Raw genomic sequence first — 26,326 nt, 5'->3', positions numbered from 1 at the left:
AACCAATAAAGGCCATTTTCCTCTAGACTACTTAGTAGGGAGTCCTGTATCCAAGCCAACATCTAGTTCCAAAAGGTAGGGGGGGAGGGGAAGAACAGACTCTTATTTGTATCTTTGTAATTTTTACAAAGTATCACCCAGGCCTAAATTAATCTTGTAAATGACTAGGATTTTGTTTGTCTGTTTTAATTTTCTTTATAAGAAGCAGAAAAAAGACGGCACAAGAGACTCTGCAAGATTATTTACTTTCAAATAAGTTGCATTCAATAAATTAGCATTCTATTTACTTTCTGTGAAATCACTGTACCACAGCCATCTGTACAAGTGAGCTAGGATATAATTACCCTATCAAGACTGAATATTAAAGATGACTTGGATGTGAACTCAGATAGCGCAGTCAAATCTGCCACCTTCATTCTGTGATCTGGTCAGAGGGCCTTCAGAAGATGGCTCAGGAGGCCCAGACTTTGACACCAAGGTCAAAAGATTTCTTCCTCTCCTTTCTGCCTGCATTAGACCCCAGGCCTGCATGCCTAAGAAACCCCTTGAAATGGGTGATGAATGCCTACAGTCTCCTGCCTGGGTTATAAATGGGGGACTTTTGAGATCTGATATGGGATATCAAAGGAAATCCTAGTTTCTTCAGTATTTAGGAGTGGATGCTTGAAAACCATGAAGTGTCAAGAGTTTACAAGAAGACCGGAGGAGACATCCTGGAGACTAAGAACCCAGGCTGCCAGCCGTCCTAATAATGACCCTTCTCCTCCACATCCCTTTCATCAAGCATTCTGGGTGAGCCTGGAGGAAAACAATGGGATACCCTGATTGTCATCCTGAACCTATAAAATCACTGTGAAGGTTTCTCTGAGTCAGGCTGAGCTCAAGACCATTGCTTGATTTCATGGCAAGTGCCTCACCACGGTGCCCAATAAATTCTAAGATTCAACTCATCAAACCAGGCTTTTCTCATTCTACATTAATCTAGGATTCCAGGAGTTGTGACTGCAGGAAAGTAAGGGCTGCTATGTTGCTCTAACATAGCACTGCTCCAAATTACTCTGCTCACTCTCTTCAGGGAGTTAAAGTAGGTGTTGGTTAAACTTCAGGGAGTTAAAGTAGGTGTAGATCAGGCATCTGTTTGTGTGTGTATATGTGTGGAAGATGGAGAGGAGAGACCCAGAACAGAACTTCATTTTATAGATAAAATTAGCAATTTATTTTTTCTGAGCTAATCAAATTTAGTATCCTGAATATTATTCAAAACTAGCTCTTAAATAAATAAATCCTCCTAGAAAAACTCAGAATTGAGGCAGACAGGCAATTAAAGGAACCTCAGATGCAACCTTTTTGAAAGGGAACCTACTCAGGTCATATTTACCTAATTAAGCTATTAAAATGGAAATTCTGCCCAGATAGGTCCATAGCAAAGGAAGGAGAAGGAAGATACAACAGGAAACAACTAGGCCTTTGGTGGATTCAAGGATAAACATTGTCATCCTTCTGTAGCAAATTGTTATTCTCTAGGAAAAAACATTAAAAATCATCAGCACCTCAGCAGTTATGGGTACAAGTGAGCTAAAGCTTGGTTCCCTTTAAAGCATTTATATTTTGTTCCTCTCCAGCCCCGGAAGGCACCACAAAATAAAGACATGGTGGAGACTAAGGAAAAGAAGCTAAAGGTCAAGGCTTTCGAAGATGTGCCAATTAGAATGTTTACCTTAAAAAAAAATAAAATCCCCATGCCTACAAGCTGATTGTGTGTCTTTATAACATGCCTATCCTTACAGATGTGACCAAATATGCACCCTCTGTGACAAGAAGAATCCAGAAATGGTGTTATCTGGGACCATCTATTCACTAGTCCAGAAACCTGGCTGGTGTGTCCAAAATAATTGCTTTTTGGACCAAACCTCCGGATTGGACCAAAGGTTTTCAAACTTTGTAAAGTCAAGTTTGTTCAAGTAAAAGCTTAAGCAGGAGTGTGAACAAACCAGGTGAATACAGGGTTGCCTTGGGGGGAAGGGTACCAGTGGTCTGGGTGAAGGGTGGGGGGCAGAGCCTGCCTAGTCCCCCTTGTTCACATCAATCGGTCCCCAAAGAGGCTCCACAGACCCACTAGGGCTCAACAGAGCCAAGTTTGGAGATGATCTGAGACTTCACAACCCCACAAGCTAAAAGGAGGTCAAAATACTAAAGCGGAAAGCCATCAAAATGAATATGACATGTAAAGGCTAAATTAGGTTAAGTTAACTCTCTACACTAAGCAAAGGGTCAACATGTTTCAAGATTATTTTGCTCTCTTTATTGTTTTAACAGAAGTAGCTTATTGATTTTTACTTAGCCCTATCTTTCTGCCTTTCTGGCAATGAGGCCATATTTCCCCCCCAAATCTTATAACATCTTTATTGCTGACTCAGAAGATAGTATTCAGGAGATGGATTTTCTTAATTGATAACCCTCACAGTAAAACTCCTCCACTAAAAAGAAGCAGTAATTCAGCATAATTTTTTTTACTTTACTGGGAAAAATACATATATATATATAGATATAGATATATCTATATATATCTATCTATATATATATATATCTATATCTATATCAGAAGAGGTTGATACGATGGCATAAATCAGGGTACAGAGATCCTGTAAGCCCTGATCATTGCACAACTGCCTAGCCCTGGAACCCTTAAGGAATTAAAAAAAAAAAAAAACCTATTAGAATTAAACTGAGTTATAAAATCCCAACAAGAGTTTAGTTTGTTTTGTTTTGTTTCAATGCTAAGAAACTAACTCTCTAGGTCCATTTAGTTTAATTACAAGTTCTAGAGAATGAAGAACATTTCTCATTTCTCCCCATTTGGAAATGCTGCTTGTAGGAAGCACCCATGCACAGCATTTAACACTCTGTCTAGCCCCTATTTACTTTCTGAAACCATCTGCCACCACCTAACAAAGACACCAGCACAGATCTACTCATGTCCTCATTCCTTCAACAGCATCAGTTCCATCTCTCATAGACATCCCCATCTCCTGGGCCACCCTACCCAAAAGCAGGCCCTCCCTAGGACTCAAACTCAACATGCCTCTGTAAGTGGCCAGCCCTGTCATGGCAGCCAGTGAGCCATCTCCCAGGCCCACAAAGGCCCACAACACCAAGGGTTCAGTCTGTTTGTTTTTTGGCTCTGGGGTTTTTTAGTTTAGTTTTGTTTTTATTATAGAGAGAATGTGTACCAGTTGGGGGGAAGGGCAGAGGGAGAATCTTAAGCAGGCTCCACACTCAGTGCAGAACCTGACTCAGGGCTCAACCCCACGACCCAGGGATCATGACCTGAGCCGAAATCAAGAGTCAGACTCTCAACTGATGGAACCACTCAGCCTGCCCCCCCACCCCACCCATTCTGTCAGGTTCCTAATCATATACCTTCATTGTTATTTACATCCTCCCATGGTTGTGTCAGACCAGGAACTCCTAGCATGAGGGGGCTGTGGCTCATTTGTCTGTTCTACCTCATGGAGTATCCACCCACACAAAATAGACAGTGCTTGTTGAACAAATGAATGTGGTTAAGCATTATTTCCAATCATCTCCCATCTACACATGGAACAGTGCAGAAATATACAAAGTAAGTGAGCCATGAACGGACTTTGGTTTTCTACTACTGCCCATACTCGTGAGTCTTTTATCAACTCGTGCTTTCCCCTACTGTCACTTATGTTTGTTTTACCATGTTGTTTATCTCAGGACACACTCTGATTAGCCTTTAATTTGTTGTAATAAATCTCGATTATCTCTGGCATTGTTTAGAACTTGTAGCTGCCTCATGAGTCAAGGCAATGATTTACAATGAAATTGCTATAGATTTTGCCCTTCCTCTCACTTAACGTTACCCTCCCAATTACATTCAAGAGCCTTGCTCCAAACTAGTTCAAACAGCAGCTACAAATTAATAGGATTAAAATGAAGAAAGGAGAAAAGGTCTTCATTCTGTCCAAAGGTTTCAGAAAAAGACCACCAAAATCTGGTTAGGTGGGACATAACAACATCACACAAAGAGCCTGGTGCCACGTACCTGTCATTGGTTTACACTCCTCTAAACTTTCATTGATAGCCATACTCTCCCATCTGGTACAGAGATGGCAAAGAAACTTGAGAAAAATCCAGTCTACAGTAGAGTAGAAAGTGAAATCCTTCACTCCAACTTTCCAGAGCACTATTCCAATAAGCAACATGGGAAAATATGTAAGTATCCAAACACAGGCTCATGTTTCATTCATGGCCAGTGCACGTGTAGTCCACCCTCAATGACCTACCCAAGCAAAAAAAAAACTGGACATCAGGCTGACTCTAGAACTGTACAAATTCCAAGTCACCTCCACTACAGCCTCCTTAGCTCCTTGTTCACCAACAAGGTGTTCAAACTCATCAGTGTGGCCACTTCAAAGGGATTGGGTCTATTCTGACACTGCTAGAAGAACTTCTGCAACCGTGACAAGGTGCCTATAAGATGATGCACAGATTCCATTTATCTCAGTGTTCCTCAGGTTGCGCCATGCACAGTGAACTTTCTTCCGAGGCACAGAATCCCTCTCAGATACCATCCTTGCTGGTCTCCTTTAGGAGCCCAGCCCCAGCAGTACAACCACTAGAGGAAGTTGGATGGGTTAGCAAACAGAGGAAGGAACCCCCAATCTAAGCTGGCCAGACCCACAAGCTCATGAATCAACTTTCTTCCTGCCCTGGGGGGAAAAGCGGCAAGAATAGGGTAGTGATCCATGGATCGTGATTCCTGGCTTCCACCGGGCCACACAGATCACGCCTAAGTGAAACGAAGTGAATGCTGAGAATTCTGTTTACCAACATACATACCTGGTAAAACCAGATTTCCTACAATGGCAAGGATAAAAATAAAGTCCCAGAATGCATCAGACACTAGAAATGTACTTTGTGTTACATTATTGAATCTGAACTCTGGGCTACATGTTTCCAAAAATGGTTCAATGGAGATGCATCAGTACAATGTTGCAGCTATTTTTCTTTCTTTTTTTTTTTTTAAAGAATGGGAAAGTCCAATTTTTTTTTTTTTTCATTTTAGACAAAGAGGCTAAACGGAGGGGAGGGGTAGGAATCCCAAGCAGGTTCCATGCTCAGCACGGAGCCTGATGCAGGGATCAATCCCACGACCGTGGGATCATGACCTGAGTGGAAACCAAGAGTCAGATGTGCAACCAACTGAGCAACCAGATGCCCAGGTGCCTGTTTTAAATGCTCAAATGATCTTTTATGAAATGGTGTTAGATGAGGATTATTTTATAGTTCACACCTAACAGAAGTAAAAAGTCGGCAATTCGAAGTTTATGTTTAGGTCTTACCTATCTGGAAAATTTAAATTCTGGGACTACTTGCTTACTCCATCCAGAGCCACTTAAGTGAGGGAGAAATTATTTTGCCCACAGAAGCTGGGGATGTGCTAAAGGTCACACAGCAAGAAAGTAGCAAAGTCAACTTAGTATATCCAAATCACCAGCTAGGCACATAGGCCAGGATGCCTTTTTTTTAACTTTTACAATTATTTATATTGAATTGGTGGTGACTCCAACAATCTAGAGGACTCCATATGAACAACTCTGAGGTCATTTTCTCCAGGAATGTACTTATGTGATCAATTTTTTTTCCAATTGTTTAACATCCTTTTGATTATAGTTGACACACAGCATTACATTAGTTTCAGGTGTACAAATAGTGATTTAGCCTTTCTACACATCATGCTATGCTCACCAGAATGTTGTCACCCTACAATGCTATTACACCTTTGGCTATATTCTCTATGCTGTACCTTTTATCTCTGGGACTTATTCATTCTTTAACTGGAAGCCTGTATCCCCCTGTATCCCCTCCTCCTCCTCTTCAGCCATTTTGCCCATTCTCCCGAACCCCCTTCCCTCTGGCAACCATCACTTTGTTTTCTGTATTTAGAGGACTGGATTCTGGTTTTTGTTTTTTCATTTGTTTTTAGATTCCACATATGAAATTACATATTTGTCTTTGTCCATCTGACTTATTTTATTTCAGTAGGTTTTCAACAGTGGCTGCACCAGTTTGCATCCCCACCAATAGTGCATTAGTGTTCCTTTTTTTCCACATCCTCAGCAAGACTTGCTATTTGTCTTTTGGATAGTAGCCACTCTGACAGGCGTGAGGTGATATCTCATTGTGGTTTTAATTTGCATTTCCTTGATGATGATTGATACGGAGCATCTTTTCACATCTTTTGATGCCTTTGAAGTAGTGCATTACGCTACATAACTCCATGAGAGTTTATTTTTAAAGGTTTTTAAATATATTTTAGAAGACCTATCACTTCTACTCACAATTAAAATAGAATTTAGCTAAACGAGGTTTATAAAATTGTTTCACTGCTTTAAAGCTTTAAATAAAGCTTAAATGCCATATGCCAATTTAAGGGTGGGTATCCATTTCTTTAATACATGGGTGAAATTAGATGCCTACAATATAAAAATAACTAAATAAGCTTTGTGAATAGGTATAATAGTACAGGCCTAGCCCGCTTTTTAAAATGAATGCCTATTGTGCACATGACTGTATAGGCTCTGGTGAGAGTAACGTTTCCGTCAAAGAAAAATTTTTGTCCTAGGCCAACAAACCCCAAAGTGGGCAATTTTGAGATTGCACCAGGAAAAGTCAAAGACATTAAGGGTGAGGACCATGTGGCACGTGGTTTTATGATAAAATGAAGACCAATACTTGTGTCCCCCTTAAGTGTTAACAGGACACTAAAAATGAACAATTTTCAAGCCTGTTCTTCCACAGATTTTGAAAAGCTTGAGGGTGCCAAACAGTTTCTCATGAATGTCCCTATACTGGGGGAGCTATTCGTGGCAAACCACCTGGACAATGGTTATTTCTAGACCCCTAATTGATCATAATGCTAAATGTACTCTCTTCCAAAGTACCCTCATATGTAAAATCTGCAGCTAAATTCAGCCAATTCCCCCCATAGGGCCACGACCACAATTCTGGTTGGTTCTCGTAACAAGGAAGTGGGCTGCCCATTAATAAAAGACAGGTGCCTGTTAATGATGTGTACTGGCAAACAAATCCTTTGAAATTCTTCATGGCCTTGTCCCCCTCACACCACCTTGGTCTGCTATTTTCACGTTCTTTCTTATTGAAAGTGGACTCTTATCTCACTTTCCTAGTAGCTGCATCTAATCCATCATTTGCCGATAGGACTCATAACTTGCCTTTCAGGATCTTCTTATTCTGTTTGAACTGGCACTTGCTGTCTAGGGAACTAGAAGAGATGCTGAATTAATGAGCATGGTTAATTTGAATTCTCAAGAGTGGTTCAACAGACCAGGCTGCTTCGAACAGAAATCTGCAACTCAGATATTCTGACCTTTTAAATGCCATCAAAAGTGTAATGTAAGTGTGCTTTACTTCTGCCTATAGTAGCATAAATCAGAATAACTGGCTTAATTAGTTTTGTTTGCAACAAGCTGAGTTATTAAAAAACACAGCTCCTTGAGAGCAGTTGGTGTTACCATCTGGCCCATCCCCTTGCTCCTGGTCTCTTTCCCTTCTGTTACTTGCAATCCAGAAGCTGACACTTCTCCAGACACACAGCCATTTGGGCTGTGAATGCAAGTGGATATGTGAGGACAGGACTAAGGTCAGTCCATCTTCACAAGATTATTTATCTGGAAGGAATATGGCGTTGAAGTGGGGAGGAGTCCACGTGGAAGGAAAAAGGGCAGTAAGGTTTTGGCCTCTTGGCCTAGGAGCAGACTACTCCTTCCATTAGGACTACACTTCAGTAGTTGTCCATAGAGCTATGAACGCTCTACCCCATGTGCCCTCAGAGTTTCCCAAACAGATGTGAGGTCACCAGCTACACCACCAGGTCTACTCAGTCTACTGATGTTCATCTAGTCTCATTCTTATCATTGCGGTGCTCTCATTTTCTGGAAAGCCTATTCACCAGACTCGAGTGGAGAACCATTCTTCCTCCATTTAGGATCATCATTAACATTACTCCTACTTCAAGCGGCCTCTAAGTCTAGAGGATTAAAAGTCTTTCTTATAAAATGAATTCTGTGCCTTTGGGAGTCAGCTTGATGTTAGCCTCCTGCTAACCAGCAATTGGCCTGGGACAATTCATGGAACTTCTTTGGAAGTCATTTTTCTCCCTCAGAAAATGGGCAGTTGAACTGGATAAAATACAGAGTACTTTACAGATTTGTGTTCTATGATTTTCTGACTTCCTGAACCAAATACAACTATAGTGTCCTAATTTCTTTCTGTTCATCAGCATTAGGAGATCTATTCTCCATTGAATAAATACACATGCATGTATATTTGTGCTTACATTTGCATATAAATATTCATCACTAATTAGGTATTTCTAATGGAAAGAGTACACCTACCATGCCCCCAAATGCAATTCATGCTTCTCATCATTTTTGAACCAGCTAGCAATTATGGACCCTCAGGAAGCTATAGTTATATACAATCCAGATCAGGGGTTTCTTCTAAAAGCCAATAATTGTCAGGAAGAGAAGACCTTTCAGTTTCTTTAAAAAAAAAAAAAGACTCAAAGACAAAATTATACTTTTAATGCAATAATGAACACACTGGACTAGAGAAACCAACTCACTCAGGAAGCATCAGAGACCTTTGAATTCAGGGCCAAAAGTTAACCCAAACATTCCATCCCTGAACTATATTAGCAGGCAAAAATATTTTGTTTGCGAAATTTTGAAATGTACAGAATCACCCCTTTGTTTTATGTAGCCGAAAATGAAATTGACAGATAAAAAAGTCATTCATTCTTAAATTCAATACATTTAATGTTCTATTAAATACACATACAAGAATACTAAGTACAATATGGGCGTGTAGGTATATGTACAGACAGTACAAATAGAAATAGTCTTTGAGCAATTACCAAACCCAACCTTTCTCCCTAACATAGTCCATCTTATAGAAAAGCCTACAGTAGGCCTAAGTAAGGATCTGCATTTAAAAAAAAAAAAAAAAGAAACTAAAATATTATTGCTGAAGTTTTTATTTATCTGGTAATTGAATGTGTGCCTAGTTTCAATCCAGGTCCAATCCAGGTCACATCCCAGAACCTTCTACACCTTTCTATAAGGATTCAGGTACACATGGGTGCCTGGGTGGCTCAAGTTGGTTAAGCATCCAACTCTTGGTTTCAGCTCAGATCATGATCTCACTGTTCGTGGGAGCCCTGTGTCAGGCTCTGCACTGACAATGCAGAGCCTGTTTGGGACTGACTGACTGACTGACTCTCTCTCCCCCCCCCCTCTCCCCCCCTCACCCCCCCCACCTGCTTGTACACATGTTCTAAAAGGAAATAAACATTAAGAAAAAAAGGGTTCTATAATACAAAACTCTTTGTTATGTGAAAACTGTAAATGGCCACCCAACCATGTGGGAATACCCAGTTACGGTCTTTTATCTTGAGGACAAACCAGTATTGCCTTCACAAGGCCAATAATGCAGTCTGCTATTCCTCTGCCACTTTCTCAGACACCTCTCCTCTCTGATTAAAGATTTTCTTGCTCAGAAAGAGCAGCCACTCTTGTTATTGGCAACTCTTGAACAGTGTTCTAAAGATGAGGTCATTTATATCAGGGGCAGCAGTAACCTGAACCTGACTCTTCTGCAGATTAGAGTCTCTTACAAATTAAGAGCTGAGATTTCATGCTTGTATTGTCAAGTGTCCTGCGATCTAGATATTAAATGCCAAATTTCCTAGAACTCTTAAAAATCAACTCATTTCGGAGCATGAAATAGTCTTTATTTCTTAAGTATTCAGAACATAAAATATTCTTTCTATTTCCTAGAATCAAATTTAAAATAACTTTAAGTGTACACAGTTTTTCCCATAAACATTACATACTAAAATATTATCAAGGGCAACCTGGTTGTGCCCAAATACCCAAGAAGCAAATATTTCTGAGTTTTTATATTACAGCAGTATCTTAGTTATCTTAAGTATAGTCAAGACCCAGAAAATAAGAGAAGCCTTGAAAAGCCAAAGTACTTAGTGATGCGTGGCACGTGGCCCATGCACTATAGCTCACGCATTTTACTGCTAAAAGGACACTTTAAGGTCACTCACTCCTACTTTAAAAACAATTCTAATCAATGTGGTTATCCACTTTCCCAAGGTATGACCAGCCATTAGAGAGAGAACAAAACTCAGAAACAGCAGTGAGAAAAGAAGTTCAAGTCGGGCCAGCGAACGGCAGCAAGGACTTCTGCTGGTACTTGATGTGACTGAAAATCCATTATTTACAAGTAAATATTGAGCAAGAAAATAATAGTCATGGGGGGTGGGCATCTGATGTAAGAACTCCCACTTCTACCTACCAGAAGAGTCTGATGCCTCTAAGCATCAGAAGTGGCTAACATTTATGAAGATTTTAGACCTTAAGGTAATAAATTTGTCCGGAAAAGTTACTCTATCAAGTATACACTGACCCAATAGGGCTACACAAACTTTGTTATTTTTAAAACTCTGGCAAAGTTTATCTTCACATTCTTTTTTCCAACCAGTGGAGTTTGACTAAGATCACTACACCAATGCCTCCAGAACCATCTATCATTGCTGTGAGTAGATGTATATAGCCTTATAGAAAAATCACTGTATTTGTACTCATTTGAAACCTTTGAAAAGTTATCCGGTGAAATGGAATACTCACCCTGACTTTTCACTTTTTCATGCTTTTTAAAAATTATTTCAATTAAAAAGATAAATGAATCACTAATTCAATGATTTTTTTTTTTTTTTTTTGCAGTTTTATCTTCTTGCAATGAACCAAAAACACATTCAGTTGACTTCAATTGGGTCTAAAGAACATAACTATAATCAGCTCATAGCAGCAACTGGCTTACATGACTAGATGCCAGGTGCATTTGAACACTGGTTTGACTAAACAGAAGCAAACTGAATGTTTGGCACGGTTCACATACAAATTTACTTATTAATATAAATATATACACAGATAATCTCCTTTGTGGAAAGAAAAATGGTCCCCTAGATCTAAAGAACTTCTATGACTTTATTATTGCCAATGGAGTTAAAAACCTTAAATTCTACTAGAAAATACCTTTCTAGGTTTTCCAATAATAACCTGCCTCTCAGCAATTTCTTAAACTAGATTTCCAAAACCAAGCTTTCTCTGTCACTAAATCAAAACGTATTCTCATGAAAAATGCACTAAGCTTTGCACACACAAGTATAGTACGATAATTGATTCTATTTTTCAAAACTTCTTAAACTATTGTCTTATCGAAATGTGTATGAGGCTACCAAATTACCATACCTAAAGCTTAAAGATAAAAACCTCATCTACTCCTTTATCCACCTACATGCTAGTTCACACAATAGAAAATACATTCAGAGATGCTAAATTTAAATCCGTTGTTGGTATTCTGTAACTATTGAAATTTTTCTCCCAAGAGACAATTTCTATTGTCCAAATTCATTCATAAATGATGTTCTAACTTTTTCTAAGCAAAATAAAAGATTTATGAGAGCAATTACTCATGCCATAGTGCACCACTACTTAATTTACAGACAACCTTGCTTCAGAGGATTCCTGCTGTCCTCTTCCACACACAGGTTATCTTACCCCTCATAGACAAGGTCATTCTGTGTTATCAGTGTTTTTCGTTTGCTCATTAATAACCTCAACAGAGAATAAGGAGAAATCTGAAAACTCAGAGTAAAACTTATGAGCTAGGAGATGTGAAATGCAGCAGTCTCGGTGGGAAATATTCATTAGCACTGCAGGCATTGCGTGATCTACATGCACCATCGGCTTCCACTATACAAGGGTTAGAAATCCATGTGCTTCTCTTTCAGTTTGGATGTGAAGGCTTTAACAAGTGGTTCTGAACTACTCAGATGCCAGAGTCTCCCCGAACTAACCTAATAATCTCATCCACCAGAACCACAAATTTTCAACCCATACCCCAACCATACCTGAGAACCTTGAGAGTGGGGAAAATGAAGTTTTACAGAACCGGCTGGGGTCAGTCCTTCTCAATCCCCGAATTCAACAAAGGAAGGGAAGATGTTAACTTTCTTATTCCCAAAAAGCTTGAGCTCTTCATCACTTCTCCAGCTCTCTCTCATTCTCACACCCTCACACACCCCCTCTTATACAACACACACTCACCCAGGGCAATGGTTTTCACCTGGTCTACTCATTAGAATCACCTGAGAATCTCTTCTTTCAATGTACCCAGACACAGGGCAGACCAATTCAATATGCATGTGGAAGTGGGGCCCATGCACTGGTAATTTTGCAAAGCTACCACAGTGATTGTAATCTGCGGCTAGATTGAAAAACACTGTTTTCTCTGAAGGAGTGGTTTTGAATCAGGGGCAATTTGACTGACTCCCTATCCCCTGGGGTCTGGAGACTTCTTTGTCATGACAGGGGGATGCGTGTGGGTAGAGCCCAGAAGGCTGCTAAACCTCCTGAAATACAGAAGACAGCCCACTCTAACAAGGAATGATCCGGGGTCCCAATGTGAATAGTATCGCTGTTGAGAAGACCTGCTCTAGAGAAAGAACTGGTGGAGAAACAGGGAGAAATAGTCTGCTCTCTCTCTCTAGAGATATCCTCACAAAAGAAGTTAGGATGCCCTTAAGAAGGTTTCAGGAGGGAGACCACAACCCTGACTCTCCATCCAGCAAGGCTGAGGGTAGTTCTAAATGGACCCTGCCCAACACAAATGAACAGTTTCCTTGGGGGTGCTCTCATTGACCAGGCTGTTGTTGAAGGAGAGCATGAGTACTGTTCACTGAAATGTGCCCTAAGACCACAAAGTAAACAAGACCCACCAGGATAATTATGCAATTTTTTTAGAAGACAGTAAACAACAGAGGACCGATTCTTCATTCCTTCTCAGTTGGTGATAACCAGCAATACGTGCCCCTAGAATTAAAATAAAACTACCTTTATTACTTTTTCAGCTGGATTCATAATGCCCAAGAGGTGAACTACTTGTATGGGCTTCTGAGCATCAGAATCATCTTTGCCTGGAAAGTCAACAACAAACAGCTATTGCTGGAAGGACCCTGAATCATCCACAACAACCATGACTTAGGCCAAGAAGCTACCTATTGAAAAGCAAAGATCTGCCAGCTGATAACTGGAAGCAAAACCACTTGGTTTCATTGTGGAAGGGAACATTTTCACCTAAGAAAGTTTGACCCAACCTTGGATTTCAATGGGATCAGGGAAGTGAACGCCCCCATTCGCAAGAAGGCTATCCATTTGTGTACAGGTCTAGATAAGTGGCTCTACAATTACTTTAATTACAAATCTGGTACACAGCAAATAACCAAAATGAATAGACAAATGCCTTAATGTCTACATGTAATCATGTTTAATCTACTTCCTCTTTGTGCATGGAATTCTCTGCAAATTGAAAGGAAACAGTTGAATAAAGAACTTCTAAAAAATGCATTCACCTCATGCATTCATGAGGTATTTTTTTGTTTTGCCTTTGCTTTTGTTGTTTTTCAATCATCTAATTTAAACACGGCTATATAGTCTTGGATATTTTTAAGAGAGGAAAAATCCCCAAAATTCATTTTTGTATCCAGTTGGAATTTAAATTAATTGTCTTAACCAAAGGAACCTCTTGGATACCAAGTTCATCAACTACTGGGTTCACTGAGTTTGTCATAAGATGTAAAGATGTCCAAGGCACTGTTAAATAAAACAGTACAGTAATTGTTTTCACTGATGTTCCATTAGCATGTGTATGTGTGTCTTTTGGAGGGAAGGTTACAAGTAGGACAATATTCTGCATTACGTTTCATTTCGGTTTCATTCTGCCATAATGAAGACACACTTCCCACCTGCTTTCACCTACTACTTTTTCTTCAAAAACATGCAAGTGATAAAGGAGCATAATGCAGGCTGAAGGCAGAGTGCAAGTTAGCACATCCCTCCCCCAGGTGGGATATGTGTGATATTCCTCAGGCATTCCTGGCTGCCCAAGAACAAAGGAAAGGAAAGAAAACAAATGGTTAACTGATAAAGATCACAGTCAGGCAGGACATGGGTCTCCATCAGTTTACAAATATCTTAGTAAATTACAAGAAAAAAGGCAATCTTATCAATAGCCTAATCTCCAGAAACCTGTAGACTCAGTTTCCAGGAGCCCCCACATCACCTTTCCATAGTGATTTGGGGAACAAAGGCAAGAAGGAAATGGCAGGTAAAATTATATTTCTTTATAACCTGCAGCAAATACTTGAGGCAAATATAGAGTAGAACATTGCTCCAGGAACTCCCTACTGTCTTAATGTTAATGTTTTGCTAGAGGGAAAAACAACCTTAGCTTGACAATGGCTAGGCCTCCAGTATCCTTGAGTCTTCTTTAGCATACGAATATCTCTTTGGAAATTTTCCATTTGCCTTTCCGTCTCCAACTCCATAGTATAATAACCAGTCACTCTTCACAGCTCCAGTGCAGCTCTTTCTTGCCCACAGGCCCTGTCCCTGTGCTTTAATAAAATCCCCTTTTTGCACCAAAGATGTCTTCAAGAATTCTTTCTTGGCCCTTGGCTGGGGAACTGCCCACCACCCCAGAACCTCATCACAAGTGCTCACCCAAAACACTCATTATCTCACACCAACTCCAAACAGAATGACTCTATAAATGACTCAGCAGATCTGCAATTTGGGATTTACCTTGTGAATGGTTCCTACTTGTTTCTATGCCAATGATTCAACCAAAGTGTGCAGGGATTAAGAATATGAAAAGTCATGTCTTACCATCCGTATCAAAAATTAATTTGTAACAGCAGGATAAATTCAAGCTACCAATGCCCAAGTTTATAGGCTGACGATCCATAAACATCTCAATGTGCCACTTATTTTCCAACTAATTATTGAAATAAAAATGCAATGCAAATGCACTACAAATATACTTTGGTAAGGATATCAATTGTCAGAAGATAACTTACATAAGAATGAGAAAACCTGAAGTAAACATAAGAATTAAATACAGTGTTACTCTAAATACTGCATCTATGTCACATCAAATTTTTAACTAAAGAAAATGGTTAAATATTAAAAATCATTTGCCGGACCATGAAGTTTATCTGAATCCGGGCAATAATAAACCATGGTGTGATGTCATCCACATCTAGAAATATACCTTACTTTATGCAAGGCATTGCTTAAAAATTGCACCTGAAACCTCCTCTTGTGAGTTAAATCGTGCCTTCATTAAACTAGAGGAGTTCTTTATTTAAAAGAGCACACTGGGAAAGAAAAGAATTGTTTCCTAAGTGAACTACCTGCCCCCAAGTAATTTGGGGGGGGGGGGGATCAAGATACAGAGTTTCCCTAAAATAGTGCACATGTTTACTTCTCATGCTCATTAAAAAGTAATTGAGAAATGGAAAAGCCATTAACTTGACCTTCCCATTAACCCATTACTCCCTGAAGACAAGCTTCCTGGCCAATGGCTCACCTCACCACAGTAACACAACTAAGATATCTTTTTAAATGACTTTCATCTCTTGTGAGAAGTGCACAGCCAAGGCTGCCCACAGCAATCAGGGCAGCGTCTGGGTCGGTCCTGGAAAGAGCGAGGGGAAGGCGCAACTTACAGAGTAAGAGCCCTGGCCAGCCAGCCAGGAGGCCTCAGCACCCACAGGTGGCTTCTCCCAGCTTCCACCTTACAACCCAACCCAGAAAGCAGCAGCATTTCATCTTCCCCATGCTTTCCATTCCATTTGCACTTAAAAGAACACTGGATGCATTAGAAGCCAAGCTTCAGGACTCAATTTTCAGCACTAGGAGAAAAGGATTAGGATAAAATGGGATCCAACAGGTAAATCCCCAGGTACAGTATTGAAAATTTACCCCTTCATGTCACTGCTAGCATTGGCCACGTCCACCACTGCTCAGAGCTCACTGCACGGAGACTCTGTAGCAGCTTTCAAATAAAGCAAAAAACCTCAGGTATTTTGGATGAAAAAAACCCCACAGTTTATAAAACCAAACATTTTAGTTCTAACTCAACCATAAGTAACAAAAAAGGATTGGGAGGGCATTTTGGTTTTATTTGTTTGTGTGTTTGTTTTCAGAAACGATTTTTTTTTTTCCTCTCTGGAATTCAAAGTGATTCTAGAACCAAGATGCAGAAAATGAAACCTCTTCCAAAAAGGTTTAGGGTCAGGTTTAGAGCCACCTCTGCAAATGCAGTGGATGTTACACTTTGAAAACCAAAGGGGAGTCTAAATACATCAGTACCTTTTAAAGAGGAACGTTTAAAAAATTGGGGAGGCCACCTCACAGTGTAAAAGAGCATGCTATTCAAAGTACGTTTAGGGGAGTCTGGTGGGGGTGGGAGATTTTAGAGCATGGAGGGAAATCATTTGATGTGTTTCTCATGCAACCAACAGGAAAAAAATTCTCCAGGTAAAGTAAGATCTATAGGCATTCAGAAAACATGGCCCCAAGCCTGTTTGGGGACACCGTATTTCTTTTTCAATGTTATTGTTTTTCATAATAAATACTCATTTATTTATGCACATAAGCTGTTAACTGGATTCAAAACCACTCTGGGTCAGCGGCTGGATGAGAACCCCAGTAGGAAACTGCACACAACTAGAAAAACATTCAAGTTCAAGATGGAAGAACCTTAGCTTGGTTCTCTGTTTATCTTCAATAGGCACACATCTCCTCCTGACCACTCAGGGTCCCATGGAATTATCATTCCTCTCCTTCCCCTAACTCCTCATCCTCTGTTCTTCTCCAGGATTATTTGACTGATAACTGTACAAACTACAACAAATGGAAGGGAAGAAAGACAGCGAGACTCCTCTCCCCAGCCCATCCCCGTCCAGCGCCTGCACTTCCTAATGTGGCTGGAAAGCCCTTCACGGTTCATAACTCTCTACTGAGCTGTCCCAGCCAAGGCAGCTCCCCGGCACGTACTGACCCACCGTTCATGCCACTGTAGACACTCCGGTGATGGGGTGACACGTCCTCCTGCGCCTGCCTTCGGAGGGTGCCCTCCCTGCTGCCTCCGCCGCTGCCTCCGCCCACATGTTTGTGATCAGGGCTCCCCCCATAATGCTGTTTGAGGTGCTCGGGGCTGGTGCCCCTGGGTCTGGGTAGATGCTCCAGGCTCCCACCGAGGGCGTGTTTCTGAAGATGCTCGGGGCTCCCTCCGCTGTGCCTGGCATGTTCAGGGCTGCCCCCAGGCCTGTGCTTCTGAAAGTGTTCCGGGCTCCCGCTCAGCACATGCTTGGGCAGCGTCTCGGGGCTGCTCCCGGGATGTGGGTGCCTTTGCTGTTCGGGGCTGCCCTTGCACAAGGGTTTGTGGTGCTCGGGGCTGGGTCCTTTGAGTGCTTTTGGGTGATCCGCGGTGCCGGAGGCTCTGGGTTTCTGGAGATGCTCGGGGCTGGTGCTCCTGTGCTTGGAGTGCTCTGGGCTGCCCTCGCCCCGGGGCTTCTGCAGGTGCTCCGGGCTGCCGCTGCTCGCGTGCTGCTTGTGGTGGTCGGGGCTGTCGGTGCTGCCGGTGCTGGAGGTGCTGCTGCCGTCGCCCACATCCCGCACGTAGGGCGCCGTGGAGGCGGTGAGCTGGCACAGGCTGGCCTGGCTGTCGATGGAGCAGCGGCTGCCCGCGCAGCCCGCGCCCTTTTCCTCATCCAGCAGCACGCAGAGCTCTTTGAGCTCCATGTTCTCCTTCACCACCTCCTCCTGCTTCACCTCCAGCTCCTTCAGCTTCTGCAGGTATAAGGCCACTTCCTTGTGCATCACCCCAGCCGTGTAGCGGCCCAGTCTCTGCCACTCCCGGGACACCCTTTTGCCTTTCTGCCGGTCATCGTCCAGGAAACAGCAGAGGTCTCTCAGCTCCTGGTTGTCCTCCTGGAGCTTCTGGTTAATATCCTGAAGAGAGAGACACAACCATTCAAGGGAGGTGCACATCTGAGGCATCATCAGGCTCAGACCTGCTGGGAGGGAGGCTGGAATTGGCGGATTCTCTGTGATGTTAGGGGAGGAGGTGAGAAGAGGAGAGGAAGCTGATGACCTGTAGCCTTGCATAAAAATAACAATAACGGGCATGGGTTATGCCCCCTGCCCAATGCTTACTTGCATCCTGTCATCAAATTGTCACCAAACACTTGGGGCGATAATGATTATTATGGTTCTTTTACAGAGGGGGCGACTGGCCCTCACTAAGCTTCACTTGCCCAAGGCCATCACGTCAGTATTTAGGGAGCAGTCAGTTAATTAACAAGAAACTAGTAAAAAGCAAGGACCCTGTGTACTGCCGTCAAGGAAGAAAATGGCTGCTGTGACCGGTGAAATGCTTAAAAGCTCTGAGGCAACAGGCCTTCCATCAGCACATATATGCACTGCCTGGTGTTCAGCCCTTGACATGGGAGGAATGGCCCCATTCCCTCAGGGGACCAGCACAATTGCCCTCTAGTGGCATTTCCATCCTGCACCCCCAAGCCCTACTTCCTGTACCCACTGCATGTCTCCCAGGCATTCCACATGAAACACAAGCAACACCAAGCTCTTGTGTCATAGCCAAGCTCTCCTCCCCAAATTGCACCTCTTAGTAAACGCCACCTCCACCCATCCTGCTGCCCTTTCTAAGAACCTGTGGTCATGCCAGCTCCTCCTTCTCCCTCACCTTCCACTTCTGAGCTAAATGGGTCTTTTGGACCTTACCTCTGACATTTCGCTCGTCTTGTCACTCCCATACATAACATGCTTAAAAGCACCTTACTGCCCTTAGGATAAAGTGCAAAATCCAAGTCTCCCAAGACCCCCAATCCTCTTAACCCAGTCTATTTCTCCTGCAAAAATGGTGGTCCACTCATTCAGTCACAAGTGTCTAGTAAGCATCTATTATGTGCCAGGTATCAGTCCAGGTGCTAGGGACATATCAGTGGCCGCAGCAAAGATTTTGACATCCTATGGTGGATGTCAAATGTCAGATTTCATTCTGGTGGGAAAGACTGGCAAAAGGCCAGTATAGAGCACAATACCATGTCGTGGTAAGTGCTGGGCAGAAAACTAAACTAGGCTAAAGGATACTATTCTTTAAGAGAAGGCACCTCACCGACAAAGGAGAACATTTGAGCAAAGACCTGGGTGAAATGATGGAGCAAATGTTTGACGGAAAATGATCCCAGGCAGAGAGAAGGGCAAGTATTTGCCCTGAGACACATGTGGCTGATGTCACAGTGAGACCAGTGTGCCTAAAGCACAGGGAGCGAGGGGGCAGAGCTGGGAGAGGAGGTGGGAGAGATGAGGCCCAAGGGGGTGAGTGTTGCGGCTGGGTAATGCTGGGCCTTGGCAGCCACGAGGACTTTGGATTGTTGGAGCCCTGAGGATAGGAGTGAGGATAGGGTTCATTTTGTAAAGAACCACTGTAGTTCAGTACGGAAAACAGACTGATGGAGGCGGGCGGTGGATAGAAGAAAGGGAAACAAGATAAGGTAAAAGCCAGGAGAGATCACGAGGAGGCCACCAGGCTAGTCCGGGTAGAGGGAGACGATGGCGGCCTGCACACATGGCAGCAGCGGAGGGGGTGAGACCTACCCCCCACCCCCACATCATGCACTGAGCCACACCAACAATGGCCCGGTTTCAGGGCCCAAGGAACAAGCCCTTCCCCTCTTTCACTTGGAATGTACTCCCCTAACCTTCTGTACAACCTAAAGGTCTCACTTCGTAAGTCACTTCCCCAAAGAAGCCGTCCGTGACCACAACCCCCCTATCTAAAGGAGGTCACCTTGTACATCACCTCCTCGATTTCACCTCTATGGCACTTATTACAGTTATTGGTTTGGTGGCGATGGACCAGGGGCAGTTACGGGGCTGCTACCTAAGATCTCCCCTGCTTTACAAAGCCGGAAGACTCCTGGTCTTGTGACTTGGTCACCCAACCCAGAACTAGAGGCACTCAGAGTGGACACTCAATCCCCTTAAACTCAGATTCGCTCCAACAGCTCGCCTGCTACTTGTGAGAAAATAAACTATAAAACAGCCACACCCTGCACCTCCTAACAGTCTTGAGGTCTAAGATGGGAGTCATTTCCAAAGCCTGAGGAAGAAAAGGATCTTGTGCAGCGTGGTTCCAACTCTGATTCTAACTCTTGGCATCCTGACTATTCTGTCTCCGTGTTTCTGATGCCCGTCTCTTCTTTCACTTCTCACTGCCACTTTCTGACCTCAGGCCTGGCCGTTTCCAAACACCTCCACCTGGCCTCCCTGCCTTGGTCCGCCCCATCCTCAAGCTTTCCTCGCCCACCGGATCCAAGCTCTCCTTGGCCAGACTGCTCTTCAAAATCACCCCCTTAATGTTATGTCTCTCCTGCGGCAGCCCAGCACTTCCCTTCACCAGGAAAATGAATAAACCCTTTGGCCAAGCCGGGAAGGCTTCCTCTCACCTTTCCACCTTTAGCTCCACCTACATCAGCTAATTATGAACCCTGATTACATCTAACTTCTCCACATATGAACTTGCCCAAGAGAAGAGATTCCTCTGACAAGTCTCCCCTAGCACTAGAACAGCCACTGCTTGCAGCAGCAACAGGCATACATGAATGAACGAAGTAACTTTCCCACCCACTGCTTACTGCCTGTAAGACACTAGCTGGAGAACTTACTGGGCATCATCGTTTTTTTCTTCAAATGTAGATGTCTTAGCTTCTGGGGGGACAGAGTCCATTCCAAAGTCTTTTTTGTGTGTGTAGTTGACGTGCCTGGCACGGTGCCTTGCGTACAGGAAACAATATATGTTTATGGACTGACCAACCTTTTAAAGCCCTAGGTCAGTGGCCAAAACAGGATATAGCCCCAGCTACTGAGAAAGGATTTCTTATTCTTGTTTCAGTAAGCCCCTGAGAGGTTGGAGTCTACGGTTTTAAGGGAATAAATGATCTGTTGACACTGATGCTTTAAGGGAAATCAGAAGCTGTGGATATTCAGAAAAAAGAACACTAAAAAATTAATCTTTCTAAGCTTCAAAAATTATTCTACATTTAGTTGAATCCTGGCATTTCATAGGAAGTTCAAGCCATGTTCTTTTCCATTTCCAAATGAACTTCCAACTGCAAATACTTCCTTTTGACTACACACAACTACTCCTGATTTCTCCAGAACTGGGAAATAAACAGGACCTATGTTACCACGAGCTTCATGGAGTTAATGCCTTTCCAAATGGAGTATGGCATATACTGCCCAGAATTCCAGTTGGGGTCAAAGGGGTATTGGCCCATTTCATTTTCTTTATCAGCACTCCTTCTTCCAAGAGTAAATAATAGTCTTGGGAATACAAATTTGAGCTATTTCCTTTTCCTTCTGTGGAATAGCTAAGCAACCAATTCGATAATAATCTTATAAGCCAGCTCTTCAAATCTGCCACATTAAGATCTGGGCTTTCTTTTTCAAAACACGAAGTGTCCTTTTAACATTGCCACTGGCCACAAGATGTTATCCATCTGTCTAAAGTGGACTTTTAAAAGATTAAACCCACCTTACGGCATAGCACTCAAAGTTTCAAACATAAGACTCTCAAGTACTATATCTTTGGTGAAAGAATTGTTCTAATCTGTTATTTTTCTTCATTACACGGAGGGGGATTGGTACGTTGGGGAGCAAAGAGGAACATTTATGTGATGCAGACAACAAATCTACAGATTCAGTGCCCCCAGATCTGCCCCCTGTCCCCTGAAACCCCAAGTCAGAGCAAGCTGAGTGTTGGTATGTGCACAGCAGTGCATAGATATGGTTCTCAGAATCCAATTCCTTATAACATCAGAACCAAAATCTCCTTTCTTCACCCCTTTCAGGATCACATGCTCTAACTACATAATGTCAACTCGCCCAAAGAAAAGAAAGCCGCCTATTTTAAACATTTTATATCTATGTGACCTTGAGAAAGCTATTTAACCTCATCTATGTATCATTTAATCCTTGACAAACCTTTTGTGGAGTTAACATCCCCATTTAGCAGATGAGAAAACTGAGGTTTGGAGAAGTTAACAGGTGCCCAAGATGTCAGACTCCAAATCCTTCATCCTTCCACTGCCCCATCCCGCTCTGCCTCTTAAATGTTTAAACACAAACAAGTCAGCCAGGGCTTGGTTGGACCCAGTCTCATGCCCCTCAAAGGAAAAGAGTGAGTGCTCGCATCTCCCTATCTCTATAGCTGCAGTATCATCTAGTAGCCTTGAAAATATTTAGATGCAATTGCCAAAGCGGATCACAGATAGGAGCATAAAAAAAAAAAGAAGTGTTGTGGCCTTAATTACCCTAAATTTACAGTCCTCAACTGAGAATCCCAAACCATCAGAGCCAAAAACAAAACCAAAAATCCTTCCTTCTAGTTAAGCTGAAATAAATGAGTGTACATATCATTTACTCGGGCAACCACATTAATGGATCACTAGGGTGTCAGGGATGTTCAGAAAGTAACCAGCCCCATCTCTCTGAACTTGATAAGGAGATGGACAGGAAAGCCTTTTTAAGCCAGGTCATGAATATAGACCACCAGGAGGGTGGGATGAAACTGCCTTTAACTGGCCTAATAGGTATTTTTCTAAATGAGGCTACTAGAATGAAAACCAGGATCCCCCACCACTCACACATAGCACACCCCCCAACACACACACACACACACACACACACACACACACACAGGCAATCCATACAACCCAAAAGAACCTACAAGTATTTCTGAGTTATTATGTCAATGCCCCATACTATTCAAATCTTTAGGAAATTAATTGATTAATTACTTAGTTAAAAACTCTTCCAAGTTACATTATAGTTCAAACCATGGAATAAGATTAAATTAGAGAGTTATGAACTATACCTTTGTCCAGCTTTGCCTAAGAAACCCAACCCTGGAGATGCACGGCTACACATTTACACGCCCTTTCCTGATGACAGTATCTACCATTTTTGTAGTCAAGTCCAGTAAAACTTCCCCTACATCATCATAACGTATTGTCACAACCCCCTAGGAGATGGTTATTATCACTTGCATTTTATTGATGAATAAAACGAGGTTCTGATAAATTAACTACTCAAGCTCACCGTCCTGGCAGATGAGGATTCTGGATGCACACCCACCTCTGAGATGATATTCCCACTACGCTAGCCTGCATCTAATCCCCCAAGAGTGTGGTCTGGTGCTTAATAAATACTCCGTTAGTAATGAATTAAACCAAAGGAGAGTGTAAGCCTTGGGATTTTTCTGACTGTGGGATTTTCCTAACTGCACCCACTCTAGGTTAGGACAGTGACTTGGGGCCCAGGAAGAAGGCCATCTCCACCTGCACCGGGCCCAGCACCCAGGTAAGCATCTGGGATCGGCCCCCTGCACTCCTTTTGGCCCCAGAATCCCAGAGCTGGAGCCCTGAGGTAATTAGGAAAGTGTCTACTGCCCGAGAAGTGGGGTGGGAGTGCAAAGGGGACAAGAACAGCATGTGCCTGCAGGAATTTTCTCCCTGACGTCCCTTTAGTGTTTTCGTTTGTGTCAGGCTTCCTATAAACAAAAGCTGAACAATGAGAGGAAGGAATACCAGGAGGCACCAGTGCAAGCATCGAGGAGAGGAAGTTTGTGGTGCTCCCTGGCAGGGCGGATCCCGGCCAAGGGTCTCCCGCAGCCAGGCTGGCCAGCACACTGCTGTCACACTCAGAGCTCTCCAAGGAGAAAAGAAGTTGGTGGGGTTTTGGTGTTCTTTTCTTGCTTATTTATTTATTTATTTATTTATTTATTTATTTATTTATTTATTTTTGTTTCTAATAGCAAAGAGGGAAGGCTACTTCAAAAAGAAAACATCATTGGCTGACACTTGGGGTGGTACCTTTCAAATCCCCTTGTCCCCTTCAATGCTAGATGAAATTATAATCAAAGTCGGGGGTGGGGGGGGATGGGGGACAGGACCCCGGATGACGCCATCTAAACTGAGAGGAAGGAAAGCACCGGAGCAGGTAGAAAATGAGAAGACAGAGCTTAAGCTCCTCTGCACTGGATGACACTCGCCAGCTCCGAAGGTGGCGCCTGCGACTTTTCCCCAGGCACCCCGCCAGTCCTCCCCAGCATTGGCGCCCTTTCCTCATCTGCTGGAGAAGTCGTGGTTCCTGAGCATCCGTACCGCTGACTCCCAAGGACAAAGATGCCCTGGACCCGCTCCCTCGCTCACCTTTTCCCTTGCTTACTGTGACCCGGCTCCCCAAACCACTGATTTTCCAGGCTTCCTAGGAAAATAAAGGTTCTGCATGCCCATCACCTCCCTCCCTACTTTTCAGCATCCTCGGCGCCCACTCCTGCCACAGAGGTCAAGTGAGAGCTCGACACTGGCTCGCCCTATATAGGGAAGGGGGGACCAATCGCTTCCAAAGTTTGGAAAAGTTTCCAAAGGGCTGGAGATGGGGAGCAGGGGGTGCTGACCAGGAGAATGGGGAGGATCACCTGTTGACGGAGGGAGGGAAAGTTTGCCTGGACCCACCTCCCCGGGGCGCCCCGCTCCCTGCCCGGCCCCGCGCTCACCTTGAGCCCGCGGATCTCGCCGAGGTGCAGCTGCAGGCGACGGTTCACCTCGCGGATGAGGTTGCTGTGGTCCAGCATTGCGCTCACCTTCTCGGCCTCGGCGCGCCGCAGGCTGCGGATCAGCTCCTCCTTGCTCCACTGCAGCAGCTCCTCGTCCGACACTTTGGACAGGTCCTCCACGGCGGCGGCGGCGGACGGGCCCGCAGAGGCTGGGGGACAACTTTCCGCCGCCGCCGTCGCCGCTGTGCCTCCGGCCGCCTTCGACATGGTATCCGCGCGGTGGCAGGTGCGAGTGGGTGGAAGAGGCAAAGCGACTCCCGAAGGCGCGGGCGCGGCGGGGCCGCCTCCGCCCACACCCCTGTGCGCTCCGGCGAGTCAGCTGCACCGCCCGGCGGCCGCTGGGTTGGGGCGGCAGGGGTCGCGCTGAGCGGCCATCCTACCTCGCCATCCCGGCGCGCGCGCCCGCGCACCCCCAGGGCCGGGCAGTCACCCGCGCTCTGCTGCCGAGGCGCGTCCCAACTCGGCGCAAGTCCATGGTGAGGGGCGCCGGGGAGCGGGCGCCGCCGCAGGAAAACCTCGGCGAGCGGCGGGGACGCCGAGGGACCGCGCCCCGACTCCCCTGCCCTCTCCTCCGCCCGGATTCGAGACCGTCGCCCCCCACACTCTCGCACACACGCGCGCACTTTCCTCCCCCTTGCCCAGCTGCAGCTCCGTCTACACGGCGCTCCTGGGGGAGTTAGGGCGCTCCGGGATCCGCGGCGCCTCCTGGGTTGCTCGAGCGACGCCGCCGCTGCTGCCCGAAGGCTCAGCGCGGCTGGCCTGCCTCGCTCCTCTCGCCGCCTTCGCTGCGCCCGCCGCCGCTCCTTAGGCTGCTCGGGAAAGCCTGGGATTTGCAGAGCCGAGCCGAGCCACGCCGAGGTAAAGGCTGGACCCGCAGCAGGAGAAGCCTGCAGCCGGGGCCATCTGCAGCCAGCCGCACCTCCCGCGCGGGCCGGACGCAGCTGCTGCTAGATCGCCTCCCGGGCTCCCGAGGCGCGCTCCCCGCTATCCCGCCGGGGAAGGCCGGGGGCGCGGCTCCTCCAGCGCCGGGGCGCGGGTGGGGCGAGATGCGGGAGACGCGTGAGAAGCTGTGCCACCCGGGCTCTGGCAGGCTCGCGCGCGCCACCATGTGGTGGAAGGAGCTCCTTCCTCCGCCCCCTGAGCGCCAGGCTTGTCACCAGGCAAGAGAAACAACAGGGGGCCAAAATGAGAGACGCGTGGTATTTCCAAGGACTGGAGGTCAGGGAAGAGAGACAGGAGGACCTAACCGTCTGTTTCTACTTTGGAGAATGGAAGAAGAGGTCAATGGCAGAAAGGAAGGAAGGAAGGAAGGAAGGAAGGAAGGAAGGAAGAGCGGGGGTGGGGGGTGTGGGAAGGTGGGAGATAGGTAGGATGGGAAAGGAAGCTTTAAGAAAATCCCAGTGCTCTGAAAAGGGGAAAGAAAGGCTTGGGGCACTGTTCTTTAGGGACCACCCACGCCCACCCCAGGCCTTTGTCTTTTCTGACAAAGCTTCTGAAGAAGCTTCAGGGGATGGTATTGGATCTTTTAAAGTTTTATTTGAAAAACAAAAGCCTTAACTGGAAATTAGAATACCTTCCCCTCCTGTTTCCCTAGCCCTGGATTTTAAGGTCTGCACAATCACCTCCCATCTGAGCAAAGGACAGCCCCTCAGGG

At 44.6% G+C, this 26,326-nt stretch overlaps 1 protein-coding gene across 7 annotated transcripts in view; it reads right to left on the bottom strand.

Annotated features, from left to right (window-relative positions):
• The window catches only part of CCDC85A (coiled-coil domain containing 85A), a 201,076-nt gene extending 176,192 nt beyond the window's left edge, over positions 1-24,884 (bottom strand). For all 7 annotated transcript variants that reach the window (XM_043603430.1, XM_043603426.1, XM_043603431.1 and 4 more), the window contains exons 1-2: positions 24,613-24,884; positions 17,033-17,981 (exon numbers count right to left, since the gene is read on the bottom strand). In XM_043603430.1, coding sequence (XP_043459365.1) covers positions 17,033-17,981; positions 24,613-24,879 — 1,216 coding nt within the window. In that variant the 5' untranslated portion in view covers positions 24,880-24,884. The remainder of the gene's footprint in view (positions 1-17,032; positions 17,982-24,612) is intronic.
• Between the last annotated feature and the right edge of the window lie 1,442 nt (positions 24,885-26,326).

This window comes from Prionailurus bengalensis, chromosome A3, assembly GCF_016509475.1.
Source record: "Prionailurus bengalensis isolate Pbe53 chromosome A3, Fcat_Pben_1.1_paternal_pri, whole genome shotgun sequence".
NCBI lineage: Eukaryota > Metazoa > Chordata > Mammalia > Carnivora > Felidae > Prionailurus > Prionailurus bengalensis.
The sequence above is the reverse complement of the archived record's forward strand: the minus strand, read 5'-3'. Positions and strand labels throughout refer to the sequence as shown.